General features: G+C 34.9%; 3 protein-coding genes across 3 annotated transcripts; 1 reads left to right on the top strand and 2 right to left on the bottom strand.

The window, feature by feature from the left end:
• Positions 1-5054: 5054 nt before the first annotated feature.
• LOC130709912 (uncharacterized) lies at positions 5055-7495 on the bottom strand. The gene is made up of 2 exons (XM_057559042.1): positions 6849-7495; positions 5055-5832 (listed from the first exon to the last, which is right to left on the bottom strand). The coding sequence occupies exons 1-2, from the start codon at positions 7322-7324 to the stop codon at positions 5658-5660; spliced, it is 651 nt and encodes a 216-aa protein (XP_057415025.1). The 5' UTR covers positions 7325-7495; the 3' UTR covers positions 5055-5657.
• A 1370-nt stretch (positions 7496-8865) lies between these two features.
• On the top strand, positions 8866-10973 carry LOC130709913 (actin-depolymerizing factor 2-like). The gene is made up of 3 exons (XM_057559043.1): positions 8866-9024; positions 10205-10470; positions 10554-10973. The coding sequence occupies exons 1-3, from the start codon at positions 9022-9024 to the stop codon at positions 10702-10704; spliced, it is 420 nt and encodes a 139-aa protein (XP_057415026.1). The 5' UTR covers positions 8866-9021; the 3' UTR covers positions 10705-10973.
• Positions 10974-11486: 513 nt separating this feature from the next.
• LOC130709911 (potassium transporter 5) lies at positions 11487-17314 on the bottom strand. Its single transcript, XM_057559041.1, has 9 exons — positions 17104-17314; positions 15845-16067; positions 14768-15019; positions 14605-14655; positions 14036-14296; positions 13888-13940; positions 13677-13791; positions 13191-13445; positions 11487-12879 (listed from the first exon to the last, which is right to left on the bottom strand). The coding sequence occupies exons 1-9, from the start codon at positions 17266-17268 to the stop codon at positions 11762-11764; spliced, it is 2493 nt and encodes an 830-aa protein (XP_057415024.1). The 5' UTR covers positions 17269-17314; the 3' UTR covers positions 11487-11761.
• Positions 17315-18066: the final 752 nt, after the last annotated feature.

Here is an 18066-nt window from a genome sequence, read left to right as displayed (position 1 = left end):
TTTGTGACTAAGAAGCCAATGGAGCTGATGGTTGACAACATCTCAGCGATTAGTCTTGCTAAAAATCCAATTTCTCATGGAAGAAGTAAGCACATTGAAGTCAGATTTCACTTTCTGCGTGAACAGGTGAATGGAGGGAAGCTGGAGCTGGTGTACTGCCCCACTGATGAGCAGAAGGCAGATATCTTCACCAAGCCTTTGAAGACTGAAAGATTTGTGATCTTAAGGAAAGAGATAGGTGTAGTATCTCTTGGGTATTTGAATTAAGGGGGAGTATTGTGGATATTAATTCAAATATTAAATCTAGCTAATAGATAGTGATATAGTGCTATTAGATAGAGGCTAGAATAAAAGATAATAACTGATTTAGTTATTATGATAAGAAGTTATCTTTTAGTTATCTTCTAGTAAGTTAGGTCTTTTATATAAGACATGTATTGCTTTCACTTTTAATTAAGTCAATAATATATTTTCCCTCAATCTCTCTCTCTACTCTTTCACGTTATTCTCTATTTTTTCCAACAAGCACAACATTCAGAAAATGTCGTACGCACAATTTATCAGTGGAGAACTAGTGTTTAGTGGTTATTTTAGTAAGAGTAGAGTGTAAATGGACTTAGGAATTTCCTTACATTTCAAAGTAGGAGTAAGTACATGCTCAGTAAGTTTTGACTGCAATTGGATTTAGTACATGCTATATATTTTGCATCTTTATCCCTTTTGCACCTCTTAATGTTATGATTTTGACAGGCAATTATTTCAATATGTTATTGTTTCCTTATATGTATTTCGTCCTTCGTTCAAGACTTGTGATCTTTATCACAAGTTTTCTAATTAACAGTAGATATATGGTTTGTTTTGGACCTTGTTAGCACCTAGTCACCTACCTTTACCTTCAAAGTTATCTAGGTTTAACATGATATATTGCGTAGTATTTATCCTTGGAAGCTGCTGTACGATTTAAACCAAATTGATGCTCTCGGAAATGATCTAGCGTGTACCAAGACTGTTCATGTTCTCAGAGAAAAGAATAGGCCTAGCAGATTTCCTTTTTAAGCAAGAATGTAATAGAAATGATGATTTATGGATTCTGCTAGATAGTGTATTCTTTTAGCTGCATGTTTTTTCGTACAAGAGATGGTTGTTCTCTTGACTTTTTGATCAATGAAAGACAGGTTCTTGTTTTCAAAGAAAGAAAATGTGAGTTAACATGTAGACACTTGCAAAAGCTGAGTGAAGAACAAAGCTAACTCAAAAACAAGTGTGTGGGTGTGAGCTACGGTTAATTTGGAGTTGATAGCATATAATTGTTTAAGGGAGGATACAATTTTGTGTTATTTGGAAGGTGCCTTCTGTGGTGCCTCCTCCCAGTTGCAGGTGTGGTGTCTCCGCCTAGTTGGATCAGTAGGATAGAACCACGTTTTAAATGAGGTGGCTTTTCTATTTTTGTGATAATGTTTTCCTAATATTTTTGTTTTTAAAAATAAAAGTTTTATTATTTGCTAAATGATCCCTTACTTTATTAGTTACCTTAGTAAAAGTGAGATTTAACCTAGTAATTCCTAGTAAATGTTCAAGTGTTGTTCCCCTGAGTGTTCTTCTTCTTCTTCTTCAGAGAGAGTCGTGGAGAGGTTCGCCGCCTCCAGTGAGCTCGCGGATTGGAAAGATAAAGTTGTTGTTGGCCTAGGATTAGGATTTGTCTCGCATGGGGTTGGTGGTTCACGGATGGTGGAGGATGCGGCGCCGCTGAGCACACCATTGCCAAACCATTGTTTGGATTCGAGTCACCTTTCAATTTCGAACAAACCTTGTTCTGTGTCAAAGTTTTCACCGGTCTTTGGGTGGGTTTTTGTGGCCATATATTGGTTCTGTTCATTTTGCTTTGACAGTCTTGAAATGCAGTCATTTTCGTTTTTTTTTTCAGGTTTGTGGGTTTCTGTTGAATTATTGTTTTGTTGCTTGTCATGAATGTGTGTTGAGTTTATGCTGTCTTTGGTTAGTTGTGTTTTTCTGCTCTACTCTAATTGACAATTAAGTTCCATTTAGCTAAAACTTACATCTTTTCGTTCAAATCTTGTTCTTATGCTTAGGATAGGAAGCATATGTCGGTACAAAAATCATAGTTGATAATTTAGCTTCATTTCTCTGAATGTAGGAGTAACCCATCACTCATTGCTCTATTTAATCTGTGCATAACTTGTTTAAATAACTCCAATGGATGTACCGTAAGTATAGAATAAAATGAAGGTTTGTGGATTTTTCTCATAATTGGCAAGTGTTGTGCCTAGATATATAATTCTTAGTTTAATTCAGTGCTTATGTTTAGCTTAACTTGTAGAATGTTTTGAACAAAATAGTTCATTTTGCTCTCTGAATCCTCTTTGAGCCCAGGTTGTGTTAGTGGTTTAATTCATAATGTTGGTTTTTATCTTCTCTGCAGCTGAATCTTTTCTAGTCAAGATTTCTCAAAGTCTTGGTTCTTCTGATTCTATCTTCTTTTGGCTGAAAATGAAGCCTGGACTTGCACAAATTTTTGCTGTCACTAATATGTTGCAGGAGGCTTCTTTTTTAAGGTTTTGTTTCAAATGGCATCACTTGGATTAAATTTGCATGCATATCATGTTGGGGAGAGTCACGGCGAGGACCCATGGGGCAAGGCTGAGGGGAGACACCAAGGAGATCCTGGACACCACATCTTAACCCAAAACCTTAAGGCATTAGGTTTATGGGTCACATCTCCTTATAAACTCTCCCTCTTGCCTTGACTTCTCCGATGTGGGACTTGACTCTAACACTTGATTCCAATAATCTCCCCCTCAAGTGTGAGTCCCTCAACCACATCACCCATGGTCCTCCCGTCTGCGGAAGCTATCCACCTTGCACCGCCGTTCGCTGCCAACGAAACCCGCCGCCTAGCCACACTGCTAGGAAGACTTTCGACACAAGGAGCCGTCATGGTCCCACGAACCATCGGCTCTGATACCACTTGTTGGGGAGAGTCACGGCGAGGACCCATGGGGCAAGGCTGAGGGGAGACACAAAGGAGATCCTGGACACCACATCTTAACCCAAAACCTTAAGGCATTAGGTTTATGGGTCACATCTCCTTATAAACTCTCCCTCTTGCCTTGACTTCTCCGATGTGGGACTTGACTCTAACACTTGATTCCAATAGTGTCCAGTGGGGGTTTGGAAAAATGAAATTCTTATGGCAACTGATAAGCAAATACATGGTGTTAGTGGAACCATAGCTTTGCTTCCGGAAGATGATGATCTTGAAGCTGAGTTTTCCTACAATGTCTTCAATTATGTAGAGAGCTTCATTCCTTTACAGGGTAGGAATATGAATGTGGAGGCTGGCCCCTTTGAAAGCGAATGGATTCTGGTTACATGATGTGCTCATGAGCAATATCAGCAAATTAAGCATTGAAGGCAATGTATAGTGAGATTTGAAGACTAAATTGGACTTCCTCTTCTAATGCATGTTAGGAAATTCCTTCTACAATTGATTCTAATGCCGGAATCAATTATGGGAAGTAACTTCTGTGAGTAACTTTTAGATTTTAGAATGGATACTGAGGAAAAAAAAGCTTATCCAAACATATGGTTATTGGATTCTTCTATTTGCGTGAAGCCTATGAAGACAATTATGATGTACATTTGATGTGGGATGCTCTGCATATGCACAAATAGGGATGGCAATTTCCATCCAAAGATGGAGATCCCCGTGAGGACTGCTCCGTTTGTGGCCCTGAACTTGGGGAACTTTTCGTCGTGGGGATGGGGACGGGGATGAAAATGCCTCCGATAAGAATTTGGGGACGGGGATGGGGATCACTCTCCCTGCCCTGTGGGCCCCCCGCCCTGTGTATATAAGTAAGAAAATACAATAACGTACTTCCAAATATTGAATTACCTACGATGAAGACTTCACATTTTGGATGAGTTAAATGCTTGGGAGAATATTTTGAGTTTTATACTTCCCATTTTAAATGAGTTTGATTTAGTACTTTACGTTTTAAATTGTTTATTTAGTAAACTTCACATATTGTGTGATGAATTTCATTTAATATTATTTTAACTTTGTTATATATTTGTATGTAATTTGATGCAGTTGCATTATCAATTGTATTTTTTAAATTTATTAAATTAACTTATGTATTTTATATATTTAATTTAAAATTTTAATGACATATTGGGGATTCCCGTGGGGAGATAGGGAACGGAGATGAGGTGAAAATTCATCCCGCCATGGGGAATGGGGATGGGGACGGGGAAAGAGAAAAGAGGAAAGATGTGGGGACGGGGAGCGGGGAGCGGGAAGGCTCTCCCCGCCCCCGCCCGCGTGGGTGCCATCCCTCACATATAACTATGGTTCGCATAGATTAATTAATATGAAGGTGAAAACAATGCTGGTGTAGGTGAACTAGTTTTCTTTTCATTATCTTCCTTCTCATAGCTTACAGAGAAGGAATACTTCTGCTATATCCAAAGCGCTATTGGATCAAACATGGGTTGTTTTGTTTGCTTCCAAACGAACCTTTATTTATGCTTAGATAATGGATGTGCTTCCAATGAAGCTAGTTTCTTTCTATTTGTTTTGGCATATTGCTCAAAAAATATGGGGAGCATATGGGGTGTAAAAGAATATGGCATACATATGTTTAGATTGTGGGATGAGATGGAATGGAGGAAAATGAAATGGAATACATTGTGTTCCATCTTTTTTATTGGTTAAAAAATGATGGAATATAGTGACCTGAACCCTCTATTTCATATCACCCATTTTATCATCTCAATTTTCAATTTGATGGACTCAATTATGAGTTTAGTTCTATAATTATAAGTTTACCTTTCTATAACTATCCACAAAAAGATGTCATCTTGAATGTTTTTAAAATATGTTGTACCTGGGATATTTTTATTTCATTCTCTTCCAAACATCTATTCTGTCCAAACATAGACAAATAATGGAGAGTTCAGTTTACTGGTTTGCTTAATAACCAAAAAAGTGAGACCTTGTGCCTTTACTACCACAACCAGAAGATTTTAGGCAAAGAATCTGGTAGAGTTTTGGGGGCAATATTTGAACAAAACATGTCCACATGCATTATAGAAATTTGATCTGGGGCCAATTGAGCTGGATCGAAACTTTTCTCCTTTTGACACAGTAGGACTGTCGTTTTGTTCACTTTCTCAAAAAAATTGTCACTTTTCATTTTTTCAATGTACAAGTATGGTGCAATCTAAGCACATGATATAACATCCATGGTTTCTCCTCCAATATTTGCAAAACAAAGTGGACCACATGGGCAAATGTCATCACTAGATCTAAAATAATTTTCAGATAGGCATTATTATAAGCACTCAAATCATTATTTGACATGTATAAACATTTAGGAATTGTGGTAAAAAATATACATCTATTTTTCAAAATACTTTTGGTTACATATGTCATAATAATTTGAGTGCCTAAAAAATAATAGTGATTGATTGTGCCTATTTAAAAATTTCACTTTAGATCCATGATCTCTGCAGTCTTACAGAACATGATGGCAAACCATAAACAATCTCATAAATTAAGGAAATGATGTGTGCTTTAAAGAGTGGCAGAGGGATCCATCTCTATACATGTGAAGTCTTCATTAGTTTACCCTTTAGGCTAAGAGCCAGAAATTTCTATGGGTTTTTGTGTTGAGAACAAAGCCTCCATTTTGGCCTTTTCTCTGTACAGCAACACAGATGCAGGGGCTGTTTTGGATCAAATACTCTGCTGTGTCTAACATTCTTGCCCCTCTCAAAGATCCTCCTGCTGCAGGTCGCTTATTATACCTGTTGCCATGCATAGAAAAATGTGGAAAAACCATTAGTAAGATGTTAACTTCATCAGCACCAGTTATTACATGAAACACTATGATTACATAAATTCATGAACCAAAGTAAAATGCAATGGTAAGGCTGCTGCCATATGACTTTGCGGTCACATATTTGAATTTTAGAATTTTCTTACATATACAAATAAGATCTGAAAATCTATATGTAAAGGAGTGTAGTAGAAAGAAATACAAAAACATAATCACTTATTAACATAAAATTATGCATGTTTATTCAAATATGAAAAGCTTATGCCCTCCTCAATCCTCATGATGGGTGCACTCTCTCATTGATCAATAAGGGATTACTTAGTGTAACAAATATCAAATCATAATAGATCATAATGAGATTTGAAATTGACATTTTAATGGTGAAAAACTTTTCCATATCGCCATCTTCATTGCTTTCGTCTTATATAATTAACTAATAAGTGATTGCTTAGTGTAATAAAAATGATATGTTATAACAGATAACAATGAATTTTGAGATTAACATTTTAGTTATTAACAATGATATGATAACACAACCCCCTACGTCATAGAGGACACGATGGGTTACCATTTGAAATTCCCATTTAGTAATTAAGAAGAACAAGAACACAACCCTCTAAGTTAGAGAGCTATCAGAGAGTTTCTTCTAATAGATAACAATAATATCCTAAACCTTATGATCACTAGCTAGTTTAGAGTTACATCCCTATCTCGAAAGTTAAAATTTACACAAAATGAGATCATGTGCTCTATTCTCTTTCAAATGACTTTTGGATATAGAAAGTGTGTTAGAGATATATGGTACACAAACCATCTCCACATGATTTATTGAGCTTTTGAAATGGTTAGCTTACCATACCCTATAACAATGCATATATAGAAATTCTCCTACAATTAATTCAAAATTCAAAATTAATTGATAGAAGCTGAAGTTTCTCGAAGTTTGTGAAAGTTATAAGAGGAAGTAGAAGAATGATTCATTACCCTAATATTGCTGAAGAAATAGTGCGCTTCTGCCCTATAACTACGACATCCACCCCTTGATTCATGCAATGTGTAAGAATCGTGTTCGCCCTGTCTTTCCCATCCATCTCCACCCTCACCACCCTCACTTTCATCGCCGGCTGCGAAGCCCTGCATGCATGCTTCATCTCCTCCAGAAAATCCACCCCTTCACCGTCCGCCGCCGCACCTCCTCCTCCCATATCAATCGATGCGGTGGTGGTGCTTCCCAATGAAGGCATCTTAAGGAACGTCGATATCGTGTTGCGCCACGACGTAGGATTCTCAACATGCAGCAGAATTAACTCGTCTTGTTCAATCACTGCATGGCGAAGCGCATATTGCAACGCCCCTGCGGATTCCCTCGTCGGATCAGCCACCACCATGACCTTACGAGCTTGTGTGGGGTTCCGGTTGTTGCTGGCCATGCCAGCGCCGCCACCGTGACCCACCACCATGTTTGTCTAGCTCAGCCACCACCCACCCTGGTTCTTGTGATCAGAAACAGGGCTAAAGGAGGAAAATGGAGAGAAGGAAGATGTTATAATAATGATGATGATTATATGAGACGTTCATTATATTTTTGTTTGCTCATGACACACTAATTATCATAATTAACAGCTAATACTAAATTGTTATGTTTTTGTTTTGTGATTCACATATCACAATTGGGTTCTCCTCTGTTTTCTTCTCCTATGTTTAGATTGCAAAAATGGGACATCTTCCTCAAGACTCGGTCAAATGCCAACGTTTTTCGGTTTCCTCGTACAATATATAGACTATAGTATACTTCAACTCACTTTGCTGAATCACGTATATAATTATTCATTATTTAACTCAATTCCCCAGCTAAACTTGAACTCACTTTACATACTACTAGTTATATCAGAATCGTGATCATGTGCAATTTCTCTTAGATTTCCTTATGTTGTGTATACCTTCCGTATTAAATAGTTATAGTAAGACATTTTGTGAATGTTTGATTTGATCTTACAAGACAAACGTGAATAAATTGGAATTTGCCATGTTGAGTTCAACACAGGTAGGAGAAGTAAGATTTTAACATATTCACTTTAAAGTGAATCTACATTTTGAGTTCAACAAGAATCCAAACGAACACTAAAATAAATACAATATTTCACTTAACATTGTTCTGTGACATGGGATGACCATAATCCAATTTTATCTGGGTCGAGATTGGCTCGATTGACTCATGGATTATATAATGAAAGCTAGTTAATAATAAATAATTACATAATATATAATGTATTATATAGATTTTTAATATACAAAAGACATACAAATTAAATACCTACCGGACCTCACTTCCATGGAATGGATGACGATTCCCCATAGCTTCCACCTTATGCTCGAAGAAGACGAAAAGCCTTGCTATACCATCCACCATTAGTAGGAACAAATGGCAGAGGTAAGCAGGAAAGCTATACAACACGATTCATACGATTTATACCAAACAAAAGAACGGATAAAAAAACCATTTTCCAACTCTTTCGATGGGACAAGTAGGATCTTCCCGTCGAACCTAATCTGTTAGACATAAATCACATGTAAGTTGATATATTGGTTCAACACTTTATCTCTTAATTAAGTGATTGATCCAAACTTTTTAAATATCATTAATCCATCGAGTGCAGAGGTAATTTAATCCAAAACTTTTGCTTGAATCATTTAGATTCTTTAAAAAAACACTTATGGTTTTATTGGCTCAATGAGAGAATGAACACTAATAACTAATATATACAAACCAATAATCTTTTTCATCACCAATAAAATAAAAATTATGAAATAAATCTCATACTAGACAGGCAAATAAAAAAATTCAAGTAAATAATTATCAACTCAAATTTTTACTTTTCCCTCTACCTAAAAAGTGAGAGAGAAAATAAAAATGTACCTAACCAAACAGGGTTAGGGGAAAGTCACCTGTGAGCTGTGACCTGTCTGTAAGAAAAAAAGGAATTGGAATTTAATTCTAACTTTTGAAATTCTTTTCCTTTTCTTTTCTTTTCTTTTCTTTTCTTCTTCAACCTTCATTCATTCATTCATTCACTTCAAACCCAACCTAACTCTTTTTCTTTCTTTCAGAGAGAGAGAGAGAGAGAGTCCTTCCTATATCGCTGCTCACTCTTCAATCATGGTTCGTTTCCTTCTCTTCCTCTTCTTCATACTTGTGTTTTCCTTTTTCAATTTGCTAACAATTTTATCTATTATCTCTAATTTCACAAGATCTTCATCACTTGTTACTGATTTTTCTCTCAGTTCCTGCTCATGTTCTCGTTTGCTTGCAGATCTGATTTTTCATCCCAATTTCACTTTTTAATCTGGAATCAACACCCGATTCTACATCGTTGCATACCCTTTTTTTCATTTCACTTAGTAGGTAGCTAGCATGTGATGACTTGATTGTCTTTGATCTCTGGACATGTAGATAGATAGATAGATAGATAGATAGATAGATAGATAGATAGATAGACATGTGTTTTGTGGTGATGATAGATGCTGCAAAAAATTTAAGCAAACATAATTATTTTATTAAATTTATTCTGTATGAAAATAAAGTTTTTGTTTTTTATGTTATTTTCTTGGCTGAACAAGACACTCTGATGTCCCAAATAAAAAAGATTGTTTTTTTGGTTCTGTAATCCCATGATTTTGGACTATTAGGATTAGTTGCATATTCCTTGGCATTATTGCTCATGTACAAATTTACTCCTTTGATTTGTTTAAGACTTTAAGCTCTTAAACCGAGCAATTCACACTTAGTTTGGTGTCTACTTTGAAATTTGTATGAAAGTCTCATGTTGGAAATCCATGTGTGAGTGATAGTTTCAAAATTCCACACTGGTGAATAGATTAAGTAAAGATGATGAAAGAAAGTAGACCCATATATCAAATGCCTTAAGGTTTTGGGTAAGAAGAATATAGGATAATGTTTGATCTTATGGTCTATTTCTTAGCATGGATCTCCTACTAGTGCTATAAGAGAAGAATGAGTTAAATAAAAATTATATAAGAGAGCAGATTGTATATCCGATGCCTTAAAGCTCCCCTTAATTTATTCCTACAATAAAAATCAATGAAATTTCACCCCTTTGAAGGGGATATCGAATTAGCTCTATGTTTAATCAATCTTGTCATTTTTTTTTCTTTTTCCTTTCCAACTCTTCTGTGTTAACAAATTTTTTTTTCTTTTTCATTGAGGAAGGTATTTATGTATACATGGGCTTGGTTTTATCTATTTGTGTAACTTGTAAAAAGTCGTCACCAGTGTTATTCAAGCCATTTTGGATTGTTATTACGTGTCTTCTATTTTACAGGCAAATGCAGCATCAGGTATGGCGGTCCATGATGACTGCAAGTTACGGTTTGTGGAACTTAAGGCAAAAAGGACACACAGGTTCATAATTTATAAGATTGAGGAGAAGCAGAAGCAAGTCATTGTGGAGAAGCTTGGTGAGCCTGCCCAAGGCTATGAGGATTTTGCTGCTTGCCTTCCTGCTGATGAGTGTCGTTATGCTGTGTATGATTTTGAGTTTCTGACAGAAGGGAATGTCCCCAAAAGCAGGATTTTCTTCGTTGCATGGTGATGTTCTGTTCATGTCTTCTAGTTGTCGTCGTTGCCTTGATATTAATCTTTTATCTGAATTGGTTAACTTTCCTTTGAAGGTCCCCTGACACATCAAGGGTTCGAAGCAAGATGATTTATGCTAGCTCCAAAGATAGATTCAAGAGGGAGCTGGATGGGATTCAAATAGAGTTGCAAGCAACTGATCCTACTGAGGTGGGTCTTGACGTGTTCAAAAGCCGTGTGAACTAAATGATCATGAATAGCAGCAGCCTTTGTGCCCTTGTGCTTGATTATTATTATGGAAATTTCTAGTTTGTGGATGGTCATTTGGGACAGTTATGGTCTCAATTTGCCAAGTTAGTGTCTATGGCACCTGGAGTGTATCTCATGACTTATACCTCCTTTATGTTGATGTGGCATTTGAGTCTTATGCTTACTTGTTGAATTTGTAAATGTTTTGTGTGATGGTGTTCTTTATATGACTTCATTTGGGCAATATATCCTCTCTTTTATGTGGATAGGATAGGCAAAGAAAGCCACCTGTTCTTGCAAAACCTAGAAAATTATTATTTTCTTGTTTGGTGTTATGGGATATCATCATGTTGGTTGAGTATTATATTCTTTGAAGTTTCACCAGACTAGCTTAAGCTAGACTCTTGTGGAAGATTGCTTTCAGTGAATTTTCCATCATTTCTTTTGGTGCTAGTTATAGGATAATGTCATCTGAATTGAAGGACACAAGGTTTTTGAGATTTCATGGTTTATGATGTGACCGCTTTATGGCATACTTGTTTTTACAAAGGAGTAAAGGTTAAGTGTCCTTTCATAAAAAAACATCTTGATTTGATTGCTCAAATGATTCTACCCCATAACTTGCCATTGTGCAATAAAATGTCCTTCAATTTAGTAATATTTTTCACTTGTAATTTTCTATTACTTAATGACTCAACATTGTTTTACACTATTAGTATAAAATATTGCATATGTTGAGGGAAATAATGTATGTCATATAATTACATTTTTTTTATAAATTTAATAAAATATTGCATATTATTCAGCTCAGGGCAATAATGACAACATCCAAATATACATGAAGAAAAATCTTTCCAAACACTCTAAAATCACACACCCTATCCTGTGTGAAGCCAAACCATCAACAACTGATCAGTGAGGAACTATAAAAAGATTACATATAGCAAACCAAGAAGAAATTCCACATTCAAACCCAATAGCACACATCTATATTCACTATTAATTATCCTCCACTGAGAATTATTCCCCACTAAGAGTCTCTCATACTGTATTGTCATATCTCATATGTCATCCCAACCCTGAGAAGCTTAGAACGTGGGATTGCCATTAGATTCTCTCCATGCCTGAAGTTTCTCCTCAAGAAATTATAAATATGATTGACAACTATCTTCTTAAGTATGGATGAGTTGGGCTCCACCACCACTTCAGCTTCTCCCAGCATGTACACCACATTTTTCTCCATTGCTCTCTGCACAAAAGCTATCTCCTCTTCTACTCCTTGAACATGTTGATTAGAGACTCTACTAGCAATTCCAAATGACTTAATAGAATCTGATGAAGCCCTAGACTTTGGATTTTGCTCACTAGATTGACACTGCACCTCTTGATTTTCCCCTCCTTGATATAAAGGTGTTGGCATTATTCTATTAGAAGATGAAGAACATTTACCATCCTTCAAAATATGATCACTGTTTGATTGTCGCTTGCTACTACTCACTAGCAAGTTGTGATCTGTTAATTCAACATCATCTCCTACCATTCCCTCAGTCACAGAAATAAAATTTTGATGGCGAATAAATTCTTTCAGTTGTTCAGCTAATTGTTGCTCGAACTCCTTTTGTTCTCCAATCACATCTTTATAGCCATACCTCACAACACAACGAAATATTCGATACTCTTTTGGCTGAACTTGTCTGAAGAGAAATCTCTCATCCAATGCAACTTTGCTAATAGGAATGGATTTCATGGAAACAAACACTACAACAGAGTGGATGTGAGGTATGTTGGCAACAATATGAGCAAAAATTGGAGGAACTCCCTCAACTAGTTCTGAGTATATAAGTGATACCCCAGGAATTCTAGATATAACTTGTTTGCTGACTATTTCTCTTACATATTCACTAGAAACCTTGTTCTTGAGCTCAAACATGTACCTCTTTCTGTGTGTGTAGTGCCAAATTCCCATAATGCACATTAGGAACAGAGAAAGTACCAAAGGGAAAAAGCCTCCTTGAACAAATTTAGTCAGCATGGATGATAGATACACAATCTCCACTGAACTGAACACCAGAACGAAAAGAGCAATCCACAATATGTTTGTCTTCCATATAACAAGCATTATAAGAGCAACCATGATTGTTGTGATCAGCATTACCATGCACACAGCAATTCCTGTAATGAAAAGTAACAATTTTTTTCCATGTGTTATTATGGATCTGACTTCCCCGGGGTCACATTTTTCAAAATTCATTGCAGTCACAGCTTTGTAGCTGTCTGATCCGGATTAGTCGGTTCAAATTAAAACCAAATTTCAGATCATAATCAGTCTCTTTAAATTGAAGTCGTCTGAATTATGATCTTGATCAAACTATTATAGTCTTATAGAGCTGTAACTACAGTGAATTTAGGAAAACTCATCAGGCAGTAAATCAAAATTCGTGCTATTATTATACAATATTTGGTCGAGGTTCTTGTAAACATACCATATGCATGACCAATGTTATCTGTGGTTCTAAAGGCAGCACATACAATGACACAAGCTATCATAAGAATGTAGTTGACCTCAGGTATGTAAACTTGTCCTTCGTACTTGGCAGAGGTATGTATGACCTTAACACTAGGGAAGCATCCCAAACTTTGAGACTGTTGAATAATGGAATATGCTCCTGAAATCATAGCCTGGCTTGCAATGATAGCAGCAGCAACAGCCACCACAAATGTTGGCCAAAATATTGGATCTGCATGTGATTGGAATTATGTTAAAAACTAATTAATGGTTCAACAGTGAAGTGCTCCCAAATCTGTTATGATCAGAAGCTATAAGCCTTCGCTTCTGAGTAAATGTGTCTTGAATTGTGAGTAAATCTTGAAACCAAATATGCATTTAATGTTTTTCTACATTAGTCATTTCAAGATTTTTGTGATTAAATTAACATCAAGAGCTAGCATTAGTTTTCCTTACAACTTACCAGGTATTGAGCTATAAAAAGTATTCCCAATTTCTTCAGGGAACTTCCTAAGATATGCTGCTTGTCCACTATATGCACATAATAGTGCAGGAAATGTAACAAAAGAGAAACTAATCTGCAATATATAGCAAAATGAAAAACATCTTAAAGTGTATAAAACAACATGTATTTATAATACACTAGAGAGCATGATACTTGATTTATTACTTACTTGAACTGCACGCACATTGAAGTGACCCAAGTCTGCAAACATGGCCTCAGTCCCTGGTTCATGAAAATGTTTAGAAGCAAACAAAACATAATTAGATGTATAGATATAAATAATAGCATAACACTTTATGATAATATGCCCCACTCACCTGTGATGCAGAGGAAAATTCCACCAAGAGAAATCCATCCTTTTTTACCATTCCTTTTCATGTAATCTACTATGTACTTTGGATTGAAAGCTCGCAATACACCAATGTCATATTTGAACAAATTGTAAAGACCTATGCCTCCGATGAATATAAACCATACCATGACCATAGGGGCAAATGCAAATCCCACTTTATCAGTGCCAAATCTCTGGATAGAGAAGAGAACTATTAGGATCGCTATTGAGATCCCAACAACAGCACCTGGATATAAGTGTCACAATATCCATAATTAGAATCTATTGTGCACTACTTGTAAACCGTTCTACAATTGATTCTAAAATCAATATCAATTTTGGTGAGAAATTTATGTAAGTAGCTTTCGAAAGCCAGAGTTAATTCTGAGGAAAAAAATAGAAGTTGATCGATGCATGTTTGAAAATTCTTCGACAAATTGATGTTAAAGCCAAAATCAATTCCAAGGAGAAGTTGGCTTCTAGCTGTCAGAATTGATCCGAGGAAATAGAAGTTGATCCCAAATGTGCTGATAATTGCAAGTTAACACATTATACCTTGGCCAAGTGATGAGCTCCGATTTTTTATGCCACCAACTGCTGAAAGTACTGCATAGCATGCAAATATAGGCAATATATGTTAACAACAGTTAAAGCTTCCTTAATTTTGACTCATAGAGTCATAGTAGTAGTTTATTATGATCCATTTAAATTATTTCACCTGAAATGGATGGTGTGAGAATACCATCTCCAATGACCATAGAGGTTGCCATGATAGTAACAAGGAAAAGCATAAGTTGAGCGAATCTACTATTCTCTAGCTTGTGCTTAATCTTTTGTGCCCTCTTTGATTGGTTGGAATGAAGTGTGTCTAGTTTGTAATGAGAAAGTTCTCTGTCCTCTGGTTGCTGATTTGGAATTAAGCTCACCTTCGAGTATCGGCAAATCAAAGAGTACAATGCAAATGTACCACCTAACCTCAAGTGTCCATTAAAAAATATACACAATTAAATTTAAAGAGACATTTTTTTTTGTTACAAGACAAAAGGTAAAAGAGAGATTTTCTTATATACATAGGCAACACTAAAATAAGTGGGGTAGATATTCCTGTCTTTAATTTAGAGTCAAGATGTATACAGATTTGTCGAACACGTGTTCAGGGTGGTCGTGAGTTTTCAGCTTTTGGTTTCTCAAATGTAAATTTTAAAATAAAATGTGTTCAGAAAAAAATGGAGTTGAATTTATTTTTTACTTAATTATAAAATGATTTCAATATATTTTTTAATCCAAAAAAAATAGTTTTGTGATTATGATCTTTTATTTTAATTACATGTAACATATTTATCCCATCATTTTCATGTAAAACCTCCATTGACTACCACCATCATTGCCACTACCACCCAACACCCTCCACCATTTTTTCTCTTATCACATAACATCATATATTCATTTATTACTTATCTCTCTTGTCTTCAATTTCACTTCAGTCATCTACATAATTTGAGAGTTCACCAAACATTTTCCTTTGAATAAAGTTTTTTACTTATTCCAATTCAAGCTACACCAAGAAGAGAAATGAGAGATAGAATGTTTATGTGATAGAAAAAAAAAGCTATAAATAAAAGATGGAAGTGAGTAAAAATGGGATGTGAATGTATCAAAACTATTCTCGTTTAATTATGATTTATCTAAAACTTCCTTGAGCATAGAGAACAAAATTAAAGGATAATAAAATTTTAAAAAAGAAACCGAGGAAAAAATGACATGATGCATATTATATTGTGTATGAAGTACATACCATCACCATTGTCGTTGGCCCACAAAACAATGAGGATATACTTAACAAGGGGAACGAGTGCAATGGTATAGATGATGAGTGACAAGCATCCAAGAAGGTCATGAGTGTTGTCGATGCCATCAGTGAAGGTGCTATCATACACATATAAGGGAGAAGTTCCTATGTCCCCATATATGATCCCTATGCTTTGAAATGCTAAACTCAATGTCCTCACCCAACTTGCCTGTTACACATGAAAAATTTGATGTAAAAAGTATAAATGATCATCCTTTTGTTGAAGTCTAGGGGAAGAAGGAAGGACAATAAAATGATATTTATATAAACGTGGGACATGTCAGAAATCTAAGTAAGAATTTATAAAAGTAGCTAATATAGAGATGACTTATTCATGAAAAAGAATCAATAAAAAATAAACTAAAAAATTTTAATCAACACAATTAGGTTTTACATTTGACAAAAATAATAATAACATTCCATATATCATGAATTTAAAACTTTTATTTTTCATTTCAATATTTTTTATTGTTTTATGACTAATCATGGTTGTTTCAAAAAAAAACTATTAATGTCCATATAAGGAGCATATTATAAATAACATGTTAAAAAATTATTTAAATTTTTCATGTCCTTAATATAAGTCACTTTCTAATATTTCTGAAGCATTCAATAATCTTTTCAAGTTTATGCTTAACATTTAATGTCCATATTGAATTATCTGACACTTACCAATAAGTTCTTTCAATTTTCCAATAGGGGATAATTTTTTTATAGATTTGAAACTAACAACTAATTTAGAGTTTAATTACTATGCCCTGACAGTGTAAAAAAGTTTAACACGATCATCCAATTATATAAATCAATGTATTCAATCATAATTAAATTAAAATTTAAAAATATTTAATATGAAAAGTAGAGATATGTGATTAAATACATATATAAAATTCTTTACTCTATTGAGTTATATATCAAGCTCTTTACACAAGTGAAAACATGAAAAGAAAAATGGTTTCTTACCTACAACAACCAATGAAAATTAAACTATAATCACAAAATGAGAAAAAAGACCCAATGAGCTGCAATGGTTAAAGTGTTTGGTTGTCTTGAAGTAAGTCGAAAGTTTAATTTTTAGTAAACGCGCTATTGGGGAGATGTTTAATATTTACCACATCCGGGTCGAACAAAATTACCTTAATAGATGATACTTGTGATTACAAATAAAAAAACAGGGAAAAAATGAAAAGTTTGGAGGGTAGAGAGACCTTAAGTGCATGGGTTTTGGTTGAGCGAATCTGTCCAGCCTCTAAATTGAGGGAATCGGCACGACCAAGCTTTGTCCATGATGTCTTTCGATCGTTCATGTTCTTCACAAGCTCATGGGAAATTGGAACTTCTTTGTCACTCAACATGCTTTCCATGTTCCTCATGATAACAACTGTTTTATTAAGCGCACCTCGTCCTTGTACTTGGCTTCGTTTTGCTTCGGATTTTATAGGCGCAAAAAGTCAGAAGTGGTTGCTTTCTTCATTATTAAATCATGCATACTATAATAAGATGTGGGAGGAAAGAAGAGTGAAAAAGTGAAAGTGGGTGAAAATAAGATCAAAAAGAAATTAAAAGTAAATGTACGAAAACATAGGCTTAGATATATATCTCGTATTTCCTCTTCCTCTCTCCCTCTTACTGGGGCATCTCCTTTCTTGTGCCTCTTTGGCTATGTTTGGCATGTTTAGCTGATAAGCTAGCTGAAAGCTGAAAAGCTAGCTGAAAGCTTATAAGCTAGCTGATAGCTGAAAGCTGATAAGCTAGCTGAAAGCTGAAAAGCTACGTGATTGAAATAAAATTGTTTGGTAAAACTAGCTGTTTAACAAGCTGAAATTGTAAAATGACATAAAATGACATACTTGTATATTATTTTTATATTTAACATTACTTTATTTTCACATTAATATCTATATGATATTAATATTAAAATTATTATCATTTTAAATATTTTTATTAACTCAAGTTATTTATCATCTTAAAAATATAATATTAATTTTTACTTATTTTTATTAATATAATATTTTTAATATTTATGGTGCGCATATGTGTGGCGGAAACTGCGTACGTAAGTGTGAGGAGAAAATATGTTTAGTGTTTTTATAAACATATAAGGGTATTGGTGAAATTTTAATAAAATAATAAGGATAAAAATGAGAATAAATTTAATAAGCTATAAGCTT

This window comes from Lotus japonicus, chromosome 4 (assembly GCF_012489685.1).
Source record: "Lotus japonicus ecotype B-129 chromosome 4, LjGifu_v1.2".
NCBI classification, from domain to species: domain Eukaryota; kingdom Viridiplantae; phylum Streptophyta; class Magnoliopsida; order Fabales; family Fabaceae; genus Lotus; species Lotus japonicus.
This window is presented reverse-complemented; position numbering and strand designations above follow the sequence as displayed.

Bases quoted from the DNA above. Each gene is read 5' to 3' on its own strand.
- LOC130709912 (XM_057559042.1), bottom strand. From the start codon at position 7,324: ATGGTGGTGGGTCACGGTGGCGGCGCTGGCATGGCCAGCAACAACCGG. The intron at 5,833-6,848 runs GTAATGAATCAT...GCATGGCAACAG, and splicing joins ATTTCTTCAGCAATATTAGG to GTATAATAAGCGACCTGCAG.
- LOC130709913 (XM_057559043.1), top strand. The intron at 10,471-10,553 runs GTGATGTTCTGT...TTTCCTTTGAAG, and splicing joins AGGATTTTCTTCGTTGCATG to GTCCCCTGACACATCAAGGG.
- LOC130709911 (XM_057559041.1), bottom strand. From the start codon at position 17,268: ATGAGGAACATGGAAAGCATGTTGAGTGACAAAGAAGTTCCAATTTCC. The intron at 13,941-14,035 runs GTGAGTGGGGCA...TTCATGAACCAG, and splicing joins AATTTTCCTCTGCATCACAG to GGACTGAGGCCATGTTTGCA. The intron at 12,880-13,190 runs GTATGTTTACAA...TTTTCATTACAG, and splicing joins TAACATTGGTCATGCATATG to GAATTGCTGTGTGCATGGTA.